At 59.8% G+C, this 12,192-nt stretch overlaps 1 protein-coding gene across 3 annotated transcripts in view; it reads right to left on the bottom strand.

Moving 5' to 3' along the window:
• Positions 1 to 773: 773 nt before the first annotated feature.
• BMP1 (bone morphogenetic protein 1) overlaps positions 774 to 12,192 on the bottom strand; it is a 42,868-nt gene continuing 31,449 nt past the window's right edge. The window contains exons 16-21 of one of the 3 annotated variants that reach the window (XM_035022520.1): positions 8,948 to 9,073; positions 5,869 to 5,996; positions 5,282 to 5,495; positions 3,406 to 3,656; positions 2,793 to 2,955; positions 1,412 to 1,504 (exon numbers count right to left, since the gene is read on the bottom strand). In XM_035022520.1, coding sequence (XP_034878411.1) covers positions 1,497 to 1,504; positions 2,793 to 2,955; positions 3,406 to 3,656; positions 5,282 to 5,495; positions 5,869 to 5,996; positions 8,948 to 9,073 — 890 coding nt within the window. In that variant the 3' untranslated portion in view covers positions 1,412 to 1,496. Of the gene's footprint in view, positions 1,505 to 2,792; positions 2,956 to 3,405; positions 3,657 to 5,281; positions 5,496 to 5,868; positions 5,997 to 8,947; positions 9,772 to 12,192 lie in introns of those variants that run through there. The other 2 variants (XM_035022521.1, XM_035022522.1) reach the window with 2 other exon arrangements.

Genomic DNA, 12,192 nt, shown 5'->3' with positions numbered 1-12,192 from the left:
TTTCTTGCCCCTTGAGATCCATGAAGAGAAAGGAGAGAGAGAGGCTCGTCTGAATGGAGGGAGCAGGGATGTGACTTCTCTCCTCCTGGCCTCTGGGAATCAGGTCTGGGCCTCACTGCTGGCTGGGGAGGGAGAAGGCCATGGCAGGAAGGAGGAGGCCGGCCGAGACACAGCCTCGGGAGAGGGGGCCAGAGCTGGAATGTTTGCTCAGTGGCTGCTGAGTGTCTGGCTCTTGTCTGCATGGGAAGAGAAGGACCCGCAGGGGGCCAGCACTCAGTGTTTGACCTTCAGGAAGGCAGAGTTTCAGGGCCAGTTCATGGATCTGTTCAGGCTGATGCCAGTTTTCTGGCTTCTGGTGGGCTCTCCCAGGACACCCTCCAGCCCACCCACCCCTTTCCCTAGACAGAGACAGAAAACCCGGGTGGACACCAGCTGGACAGACAACATGCCTAGCCCCTTTTACATACGTCCCCCTCCCCCCCCAAACAGCCTCTTTACAGAATGTTCCACTGCTCACGTCGTGTGGGAGGGCTATGAGCACTGTGTGTGTGCCGTACGCCTACGGGCTGAAGTGCGCGAGGAGGCTGTGTCTGTGTGTGCCTGAGTGTGAAATCACACCCTCAGGGGTCCTGGAATCGAGGGATGGAAGGGCAGCCAGCGAGGCCAGGTGTCCCGGCTGCGGGCCGCTCCCAGACACAGCAGCCTGCACATCTGGAATGAGATGCCCACCCCCCACACCCCCTCATGTTCCAGACAGCATCTGGCACGAGATACTCGCTGTAACACTTCCCGTTTATTGGCTGGGGTGCCCTGGTGTGGCTGACCAGCCGCTGGGCCCGAGACAAGCCCTGTCTCATTCCCCCACCCCCTCCCCTGCATCTCCCCACTGTGGCTCCCGTGGGACTCATATGGAAACTCCGGCCCCAGGAAGTGGGGAACTGGGGGCTTAAAACAACCAAACGGAGGTTGGAGAAGGGGTGGGGAATGTACGTGACAATGAAGATATGCCACCAGCAATACACAACACAGCGTGTGGGGAGGGCAGGGAAGCTGGGCGGGCCTGCTGACAGATGCTCTCCCCAGCAGGCCAGGCCCCCAGAGAGCAATGGCTACTTCAAGTGTCTCGGTGAAGGCTCTGGCTCCCGGCCCTGGCCCCCTTGCTCTGGTGGGGGCAAGGAGGAAGGGATCGTGAAGGAGTCCAGTTCCCCTGCCTCCTGAGGACAACCTCGCCTGGACCGTCGGCCCGCAGGTCCCGGCGCCCGGGGGACGGGGTCCCCACCTCCTGCCCACCTCCCACTGTGCGGTCCAGGTGACTGAGGGCAGCAGGCCTCCCGTCCCCAACCCTCCTCCCCCCCCATGAGGGCACGGGTCATTTTCTGCTGTGCAGTGTGTCCTGGAACTTGGTGCTGGTGTACCGCAGGTGAAAGCCTTTTTTGGTGATGGTGTCATCTGAGTGGAATTTCACCAGGACAGAATCTCCCGCCGAGTACACCTCCTCAGGAGGCTGACAGAGGAAAGGAATGGGCATGAGGCTGAGGCTGCTATTGTTCCTCCCCAGGATCCCCTGCTCTAAGGAAGGCGGGCGGCTCCCAGACATTCACCAGATTCCCCCAGCCCCTTGAAGCAGGAGGAAGACTATTGCCAGTGGGAGTTTAAGGGGATGCCTGGAGGAGGGAAGAAAGCAGGGGATAGAGGAACTTGTCTTAAGTTCAGAGTCACACTTCATTCTAAACCCAGCACTGCTATGAACTAGCTAGTTGTGAAGTCTTAGCAAGGCACTGCTCGCTTCTGGGCCTCGCTTCCCTCAAGGGCAAATGGGAGAATTGCTCCCTGCTCTCCAAGCCTAGAAGGGCTGGTGGGGGGGGGGGAGCAAGTGAGAGGATGATTGTGAAAGGGTTTTACAAAGGGAGTGGGTTCTGAGAGGCTGCCTTCTCACTGTCTCAGCTGTCTCCTGGGGAAGGCAGGACAGCTGGGTCCCCCAGGTGCAGATGTGCCCATGCCCCTCCTGTCCTCCCCCCGTTCTGGCCGTGGTCAGCTTCAGGTGATGCCCTTTCCTAGGCTCCTGCGAGCCCCTCCTCACCTCTGCCTGCAGGACCTCCAAGTGAGAGCTACCCGCAGAGCATCAGCACATAGATGCCCTGGCTCTCAGGGCATAGAAAGCATCATTTCCGAGAACCTTGGGGACATTTCCAGTAACCTTGCCAGGAAGCCCTGACGGGATTGGGTTCCTTTCCCAGGTCCCCTCCCGCTGGCTCCAGCCCGGTGGAAGTCTCTGGAAGAAGCCACCTGGGGACACTGGATTTGATGTGTGGCTCACTGGAATGTGCCAGATCAAGGGAGTTACAATGGGCAAAGTGGAGAGGGGGTGCTGGCTTTGCAGCCAGGGGATTCCAGAGTGGTGAGCCAGGCAGGAGAGGGGCCTGTGTGCTCCGCTCCTGCCCCACCTCCCCACCTCTCCACCTTGTCCCAGTCCTACAGAGGCTGAAGCTCTGTCCTGAGGACACATTCAATGGACTAATGGTGGGTCCAGTGGATGCTGCAGCGCTGGGAAGTTTAACCCTTCCTCGGGTGCCCAGGTTGCCCTGGAGCATGTCCATGAGACAGGTGAGGGACCAGGGAGGTGACGGGAGGGAGGGGGTGTGTGTGTATGTGTGTGTGTGTGTGCGTGCACTCGTATGTAATGGAGAGGGGAAGATGATGTTCTCTGAAGGGGGAAACGATTCACAAAAACAAAAGAAAAAAAAAAAAACAAAAGAAGCCACAAGCTCTGACTGAGAGGAAAATAAATCCACCTTTGTGGTTTCCCGTGACCTCGGTTAAAATCCCATGGAGCAAACTTTTGCCCACTGCCTCTGAAAGTGCCATTTTTATGGACCAAGAAGCAGTGTCCCGCATCTGCTCGGACAGTAGCACCAAGGGCTTTGGGACCAGCTGGCCTCCCGCCAAGAAGGGTACCTGGCAGTGGAAGAGATGAGGGTGTTTTTATGGCTCAGCCAGAATGACTGCTTAGCACAGTTCGGCTCAGGCCCCAGGTTCCTGGCTTTTGTCCCAGCCTCTGCCCCTGATCCTGGGCCCTGGTAAGCTGCCTTGGGACTGGAACAAGGGATGAGGGGGGCAGAGGGAATTCCATCCTCCTCCCCAGATGCAAGCCACCCGGTAGGTCCAACCAAACTAGTGCTGAGCAGGCTTGGGTCAGGGCAGGGCCTGTCCCAGAGGCTGCAGAAACCACAGTGTTGGCCAAAAAGGGACTGAATTTCCTGGGTGGGGATGGCCTGGGGCAGGGCGGGCCTCCATGAGCAGCCACCCACCAGGCAGGGTCTCTGGGCTCCTGCAAGGGGCCGGGCCTGGGCTACCACCCACCCTGGCACCCCACATGGGCGCCGGACAGGGGGGGCGGGGTCTCACCCCTGAGCCGCAGTAGCGCCCCAGTCTGGGGGCTGTGCCGTCATAGCCATCGAAGAGCTCCATGTAGTCGTAGCCACAGTCTGTCTCCTCCTCCACCTCGAAGGTCTGGAACACCAGCTCCACGCCATAGCCTTCCTCTGCCACAATGACCCACTCGCAGTCCACCCCCCCGGGGTAGTTGTTGTCACCAAACTGGGCATGGGAGTAAAGATCCTTTGTCTTCACCTCTGCCCGCACCTGGCCTCCGCACTCTGTGGGAGGACAACGAGATCAGCCAGCATCTCTGAGCATGGCCGAGGGCCAGGCACTGCACCTCGCCACGCTGAACCCTCATGGCTGGATGGGGGGCCACACGGCTAGTGGTGGGCGGCTGTGGACCTGGCCCAGGACGCGGCCCACGACAGGTGCTCTGCTGCTCCGCCTCTGGACCGATGCCCACAGAGGCCCAGGGACACACCAGGCTGTTAGTCAACTCTGAGCAGAGGCACCGGGAGCAGGGGGCATGCTTGTCAAAAGAGGCCATTGCTAATTTGCTCCTTCTGACGGCTGCCCTGGAAGAATGTGGGCCCTGCGTTGCCAGAGCTTCCATTCTTCAGAGAGAAGAACTACATCTGGATTTTCTGTGAAAACTCTTGATTTTTAAATGTTGGCTCACATTTTTAAAAAACACAATGTGGGCCAAACAGAGCACGTCTGAGGGCCAGAGAGAGTTCCGGGCCTCCAGTCTGTGACCCTCTGCTGGGAGGGGCAGATGAGAGCACGCAGGGCAGGGCCAGCGGCGCCCATCCTCCTGGGAAAGCCCTCTGGCCCCTAGGACTCCCGGTGCTTATGCTTTCCTGGAGGGGTGGGAAGGGGGTGGGACAGGACCCAGGGCAGGAACTGAGTTGCAAGGGAGGAGGGGAGGCTGTGGACCCATCAGTCCTGGGGACGCCCCAACAGGGGGCTCAAGGCCCACAAGGAGCCTGTGAAGCCCCCATCTGACACCCTCCCCAGCCTGGGCTCCAGCCTATCTCTGCTGATGCTTTGTTTCCACTTCATGGCTGTCCTCACACACCCGTTGTTCAGGCCAAACGAAATGACCTGCGGTCACTTGTATACACCCCGAGTTATCCTGGGGTTGTGGCTGGGCCTGGGCTCCTCCCCTGGCTGGAATGACCCCACCAACTCCCATTCGAAACTAGAGCTTATCATGTTTTGCCTCATGCTCTCTTTATCTGTGCATGTCCCAGCTCACCTCTGGACTGGGAGTTCCTGGGCTGAGGGTGGGGGAAGGGCTCCTGCCTGATTCATCACCATGTGCCCCGCTGAGGCTCACATGGGGCCACAGCTCAGCAAAGGGTTGCTGAATAAATGGGCAAGGGATCACTAATTCCCTGATTCCTAATTCCCTCCAGGGCCGAGATGTTTGCTTCCTTTTTGGGACAGGCACTTACAACACCGCCTCAAACATGTTATGTGTTAATAAGTATCTGTAGAATGAACGGATGAGTGACTTTGGGGGTTGGAATGTGGGTGGGCTGCTGCATGGTCAGGCGTCCTACCGCTGGGGACTCTGGGGCTTCCCTCCCCATCCCTGGCTTCCCCACCCACTGTCGTCACTGCCCTCTGTTTTCCAACTTCACAGCCCCTAATCAGGATCCCCCCCACTCTCCTTTTAGTGCTCCCTTTCTGCTCCCCTGCTCGGCCCTTGGAACACAGTCTCTCTCCACCCAGGCCACAGGCTTGGTCTAGCTGTGCCTTCACACGCTCTTCCTCACCCTCCATGGGAGCCTCCTGAATGTGGGCCTGCCTCTGGGGCCAGGACCAGCAGATGGCTGCAGAACAAGACAGCATGAGGGCACTGGCTGCCCAGCGCCCTGGCCTGAGCCGGCCTCACCTGTGGAGTGGGACGCCTGGAAGCCCTTCCTCTGAACGGAGTTGTCCGAGTAGAAGCGCAGGAACATGCGGCTGCCTGTGGCCAGGACCGGCTCGGGCTTCTTGCTGCCACAGAAGCGGCCCAGGACAGGGGCCTTGGCGTCACGCCCGTCATACACCTCCAGATGGTCATAGGCACACTCGGGCTGGGACTCGATGTCCATCTCCACGAAGGTCTGGAGGGCACGAGGGAGGACAGAAAACTCAGAATGTGGCTGGGGGGGTGGGCAGCAGGTGGCCCCAGATCTAGGCCTCCGGACCCCAGCTCCTGGAGACCCAAGGAAGTGGTCACTGCTGGTGGCACGACTGGAAGCAAGGAGGGAGGGCCGGGGGGGGGGGGCAATGGCAGGCAGGGCCTCTGTCCAAACCAGATGGGGGGCTCACTAGGATCCTCAGAGGGGTGACAGCCCTGCGGGCTCAGCCAGGCATCAGCCTGCAGTCTGCATCGCTCTGAGTCACCCAGGGCTTTGGAGCCGATAGGAAATAGGCGGCGGCCGGATGGCATGCAGGAGCGGGGCGCCCATGCGGGCTGGGATGTGGGCGCCTTACCAGCTTGACCCGGTGGCCGGGGGTGCTGGAGATAGCCCAGGTGCACTCCTTCTTGCTGGGATATTTGTCAGGCCAGTTGGGGCTGGTGATGGTGCCGCTAGTGGATGTCACCTTGTGGTCACAGCCAGCTGTGGGGAAGTGAGGGGAAGGAGATCAGCAAGGACCCCGGGGCTCCAGTGCCCCCTGTGAGGAAAGGAACAAAGCCCTTCCCTCCTGCCCTCCTTGCTTCTTTCTCCTGTCCCTCACCTGCCAACGGATGGAAGGCTTACATGACTTCTTTTCTGTTCCGTTACCCATAGGCGGGGAAATCTAGCTGCGGGCTTCCGTGCAGGGCCCTGCCTGGTAGCATCCATGGAAGCCCCCCTCACAGCTGCCCCTGTGCAGAACCCTGGATCTCTGAGGCCATCTGGCCACACCCCCTCTGCCCTCCACGATGCTGTCATCCTTCGGTCTCCTGCCACACCTCCACATTCACAGAAGACTTTGGCACCTGCCTCAGTTCTCTACCCACTCCTGCTGCCATCCTAGGGCTGGCCTCTCTGTCCCTGATCTTCTCAGCTCTACTGGTGCTTATCTTCTTCTCCTCGAGGTGGGCTTGCTTATGACCTTACTGGGCCTTGCCATTACCCACCATTTCCTCATGCTACAAATATCACCTCTCTGTGACCACCTCCTGTTCTTCCAGGGTGCTCAGGCCCTCACTGTCCGTTCACTGCTTCTTCAGCTTTAGAGAGCCCTCCATGGCCTTGGTTCTTCTCGTTTCTCCCAATATTTCCTCCTTGGTTGACTTAACTTACTTTCCTATCTGGCTGGACCACACGGCTGATCACCGCCGCTACTCAACACACTGTCCTTAACTATGCCATCTTGGAGAACCCCATCTGTGACTCCAACCACTGGAGACCCAAACCACTTGATACTCTTGGATCTGTCCCTCACCAGCTCCACCTCTCACCTCCTCAACTCCTCAACAATGGCTCCAAACCCTCAGCCCTCTCAACTCCAGCCCCTCCTACCCAGAAGACCAGCTCACCTCCTGCCTCCTTGAGAAAATCAGGGCCTCAGATAGGAACAACTTCAACTTCCTGGCCCCTACCTGCAAACTCACCTTCCCCTTCCCTTGTTTCTAAGAAGCTGCCTCTCCTTCTGTGAGCTGGAGCTCACTGCCACCCACCACCTGGGGACCTTTGTACCTCACATTATCCACCCTCACTCTCTGTGCTGGCTCTACCAGCCTGTGGGCCTTCCTAAGCTTTACCCCATCCTAAAATAGCTCTCCCATGGCCCTATGTTCCCCTCCGGCTGCTGCCCGTCCTCTCTCATTTTCTTCTCAGTTGACCATCAAGAAAACTTGTTGTCACCCCATTCTCACTACTTAAGTTTCCTCGATCCATTGCAATCTGCCGTCTGCCTCTGAAAGTGTGGCCTCCCAAACAAATTTAAGAGCTGATGCTCATTATTTATTATCATCCAATTTGACAGGTGCCTCCGGGGAAAACGGGCAACCAGTGCACTGCGGGCTGGGGAGGAGAGAGGGACGGGTGGCTGCCTACGGTCAGCGGCTCATAGGACTAACGCACAGCCACGAGGCCCTGAGAGCAAGGGGGCGGGCCTCGCAGAGGCTCCGGTTGGTGGAGGCACGTGGAGCCCCTGGCTCTCCATGTTGGACCTGTGGGCTGTGTCTGTCATCCTTCTGTGGTTCCCCACTGCCACACTTACTGCCGTTCCCCATCTCTGCACTGGCCTTCCCTCCAACTTCTGGGTGCACACCCACTTCTCCCCCAGCTAGACTGCAACTTCCTTGGGGGCAGAGGGACCCCCCCCTCTTGAGCCCCATGCCGAACTCTGCACCGCACTGCACCCTCTGCAGGAATTCAGGAAATACTGACTCGTAACTCGCCTAGCGTGTGAGTGGGGCACCTGAAGGCTTCTAAAGTGACTCTGCACGATGTACAGGCTGTCCACCCAGAAGTGCAAACCCGGCTACCCTGTTGGTGTTGATGTACTCTTTTTTATACAGTACAGAGAGAGAGAGTGCACTTTGGACAACCTCAAAATAAGGTCCCCTCCAGCTAAAAGATGTGGAGGCCCTGTGAGGCAGGAACTCCATATTTGGGAGCCTGCACTGATGGGACTGGAAGCTCTTGAGCGTCCGTTGGGTCACTGTTGAGAGCTTCAATTCTGTTTATTTTAGCTAGAAGTTAATTTGTTGGTCCCTTGGTTGTCCACCTAATAACAGTGAGAAGAGGCATTTGCCAGGCACTGTGCTAAGTGCTCGAGTGAGATCAATGAAACTTAGCATGTGGCAAGGTAGGTCCCATTGTTTATCATCTCACGGGTGAGGACGCTGAAGCTCAGGGTGGTACAGTGACTCGGCCCAAGTCACAGACATTCAGTGGCAGAGCCAAGTCGATGCCGTGCTGCTGACACAGTGTGTCCTCAGCAGGCTGCGGACACTATAGAATTAACGACATGGAAGGCCAGTGTTGTATCATGTCCACAGGGGTATCGGATGATATCGGAGCTGTTTCCAAATATCTGCAGGGTTTGAGTGTTGGGGAGGTAGTGACCCTGTTCTGAGTGTCCCCGGGGGTCAGAAGTGTGACCCGTACGGTTGACATACACGACTGTGCTTGCTGGGAGCCCCATGCCCTGATCAGGTGGGCCTGTGACCACCTGGCTGTCCCACAGGAGCAAACGGAGGCCCTCGGGGGCGTGCAGCTGGCCAAGCGGCAGGGCTGGGCCGGGCAGCACCGTGCCATCTCGCCTCTGCAGAGGACACTCGTTAGGGGGAGAGGGACTGGGACACGGGTTTTAAGAACTAACCACCAGCTCAGTCTCAAGATGGAGATCGGGGACAGGTGTGAGCCCCTCCTCTCCTGACAGGCACAAGGAGAGATGGAAGTGTTGGGGGGGGAGTCTGTGGACCCGGTGGGAGGCCAAACAAGGTGACCTCAGAGGCCACTCATGTCCTTGAGTCTACCCGCAGCCAGATGGCGGTGGCACCCCCCTCCCCCGCCTCCTGGGCCCCGGCCTCCAGTCCCTGGGGCCCCGGGTGGGCCACCCTGGTAGTGCTCACCTTCCTTGCAGTCGTGCTTGTTGTCGTGGAGGACGAAGCCGCTGCGACACTGACACTCGTAGCTGCCGAACGTGTTGACGCAGTCTTGCTGGCAGCCGCCATTGTCCTTGGAGCACTCGTCCTTGTCTGCAGGGGAGCAAACAAGGCGGGGCGCGGGTCTGTGCGGGGCTGAGGGCCGGGTGGTCGCCCCAGGGGCAGCGGGAGGCTGGCTGGGCTTCCTCCCCCCGGGGGGCCCAGGCCATGGTGGTGGTGGAGGTGGTGGTGGAGGTGGTGGTGGTGGTGGGGTCCCGGGCGGTGCCTCCAGCGGAGCCAGCCGAGCGGCCCAGCTGTGGGGAGAGAAAGTAGAAGTGGGGTGGACGGAGGGCTGGGGGCTGGAGCTGACCAACGTGGGCACCCTCTACCATTACCTGCTTACTGGACAGATGGACAAGTGGAAAAACAGACACACGGACAAGCAGACTGCAAGAGAAAGGAGCAGGACGCAGGGGTCCCTCTTTTACTTCGCAACAGGAAATGTCACAGACACCATCAAAATGGGAGGGGGTGGGGGCGGGGAAGGTCCCCTGTCCACGGGAGGGGGACAGGGGGAGAGGAGAGCACCAGTTCTGTCCGGCCAGAAGGAGGGCAGGCCGGAATGGCAGAGCGGAGGTGGGGGGTGGGCGGGCACTGAAGCCCCCATCCCATTCCGTCCAAGGTGAGGTTCCTGAGTAACAAAGGGTCCGGGAGGCCTGGCAGGCCTCACTGGGGGGTCCGGTTTCTTTTCTGCACTCGGAATTTGAGCTGGTGGGGGCGTCCCCGAGGAGGCTGCAGAGCCGGCCTCTTTTCTGAAACGAGAGAGAGAAGGAGAAAAGGGACCAAGGGGTGGGGGTGGAGGGCAGGGGCCAGGGAGGGAGAGCAGTGAACACCAGCCCGGGCCTCGGAGGCGGAGTCACAGGGCAGTGCGGGAAGGCAGTGGGAGACACATGCGGGGCGGCCATGTCCGGGGCAGCCAGCTCAAAGAGGAACAGCAGGTGGAAAGAGGCACAGCGACAGGGGACAGATGGGGAGAAAGCCTGGGGCAGGAAGAAGGCCTGGAGGGCTTTGGAGCCGTTGTTGAGGAGGTGAGAGGTGGAGCTGGTGAAGGACAGATCCAAGAGTACCAAGTGGTTTGGGTCCCCAGTGGCTGGGGCCGCAGATGGGCACGAGGCCTGCACACGGGGAAGGAGAGAGACAGATCTCCGCTAGAGGGGGGCAGCCGTCGGAAAGGGTGGGCCTGGCTGACAGCTCCGCGCTCTCACTCCGGCCGCTGCGGCTTTGGTTGCTCACACTCACGCCAACGTGCCCACAGACACAGGATCCCCGCAGGAACGTACTGTGGTCCCACCGCGGCAGCAGAGACACCGACCCACGGGGACGCGTACACCCATGCACGGGATGCTACTCGGTGCCCGCACATCACTAGCACCCACCGCACTCCTCACTCCCACACCTGTGTGAGGAGGCGAGCACAGGTCCCAACACACAGGCATGGGTGCATCGGCAGGTGCTTGGGGGCCAACACGAGGGTACGAAGACACACATACGTGCGCAGACCACAGGCTCTTCAGCAGCCAGGCGGACTCAAGTGTGCCCACACATGCAGCCACTCAAGCTCGGGTCAACCCACACACACGCACTCCCCCACGAGCACACCCACACGCGCGTGCACCGACACACAGAGAAACACGTGGTTCCGGGCACGCGTGTGTCACACCCACATATTCTCCAGTCTGTCTGTGCTCACTTTGGGGACTGTGTGCCTGGCACAGAGGCAGGCATTCGGGGAAGGTGTGTACATTGAATGGACACCCAGAATTCCACAGGGGAACCTTGAGGTAGAAAGATGCCCTCTGCCATTCAAATGGCCAGGTGGGGTCCTCGACAAAGGGAGCCCTCTTCTTGGTCTCCATCAGCAGAGGGGCTGAGGACTGGAGCCCTGCTTCTCCACTCCATTCTCAGGTGGGCCAGACCCCTTGGGGCCTGTGGGTACTCAGGGCCAAGCGATGGAGTCCCCAAGTCCCTCCCAGGGCTCCTTCTCAGTTAGAACCTCACCAGGGACCCTGGCTGAGGGCCCTGCAGGAAGGTGGGGGTGAGGGGCACCCTATGACTTGGGGGTTTGCCCAGGAACTCGCCTGTGACTATGCTGGGAGTTTCAGGGGTCCCAGCTCAAGAACTGAGCGAAAATTTCCCGGAAATGTTTTGATCTCCACGCCTTCCTCATACTTGTACCCTAACCACCTAGTACACTGCCTGGCACATAGGAGGGGTAAAAGAAATACTTGCCCGTGAATGAGTGCGTGGGTAAGTGGGTGGCTGAATGGCCAAGTGATAGAAAGGTGAGTCCTGAGGAAGGCCTGCTGCAGCGTCCCAGGAGGCAGGGGGGGTGGGGGGGTCGGGGGAGCGGGGCTCGGGCGTGGGGGCGGGCGGGAGTGGTAGCCTCACCTCAGAACCAGGGGAGCAGGCTGCAGGAGGGACAGGAGCAGGGAGGGTGGACACGGGCCCGGACAGGGAGATGGCACTCACCCTCCAGTGCCAAATGCCCCGGAAGGTGGCTGGGGTCAGAATGAAGGTCTTCAGGCTCTTTCTTCTCCTTCTTGGCTTAGGGTCTCCTCGCTGGGTGTCCCAAAAGTCCAAAGAGCCCCCCTCCTGGGGGGCCAGAGTCAGATGCCCCATGCCCTGAGGGCTCAACCTTGATGCCCACCGGTGAGGGTCCTCTGCAGGTTTCTTGTGCCGCAGGGCATCGCATGTGTGTGCGTGTGCGGGTGTGCAGGCGTGTGTGTGTCTGTGCGGGGCTGAGGGGTGGTTGGCCCAGTGTCATGCCAGGGCAGGGCAGTACCCGGGGGTGGAGAGCCCTGGGCTCTAGGCCTGACAGATGTGGTGTTGGTCCCCCTCCCCCCTCCAAGACTGGAGCAACAGAAGGGCAGGAAGAGACAAGAGTAAGCAGGTAATGGTTTCCCCAGGACCGAGCCCACCCCCGAGTAGGGGTTACATCCCCTCAGCCCTCTGGTGAGCACCCTGTAGGATTTCCAGGTGGGCACAGGGAAGAAAAGGATTCGCGTTGCACGGGGAGGGGTCTCAGCCAGCAGTAGGGGGCAGGGGCTGGGGGGGGGCTGTAAGCAGAGCAGGATGGCTGGCAGTGCCAAGCAGGGACCAGGGCACAGGGCAGTGCATGGCATCCAGGTGGGGCAGGCAGGGGGGCAGGGCCACAACATAGGGGCTCGAGGATG

The sequence above is a fragment of the Mirounga leonina genome, unplaced genomic scaffold, assembly GCF_011800145.1.
Source record: "Mirounga leonina isolate KUSES-001 unplaced genomic scaffold, KU_Mleo_1.0 Mir_176, whole genome shotgun sequence".
Taxonomy (NCBI): domain Eukaryota; kingdom Metazoa; phylum Chordata; class Mammalia; order Carnivora; family Phocidae; genus Mirounga; species Mirounga leonina.
The sequence above is the reverse complement of the archived record's forward strand: the minus strand, read 5'-3'. Positions and strand labels throughout refer to the sequence as shown.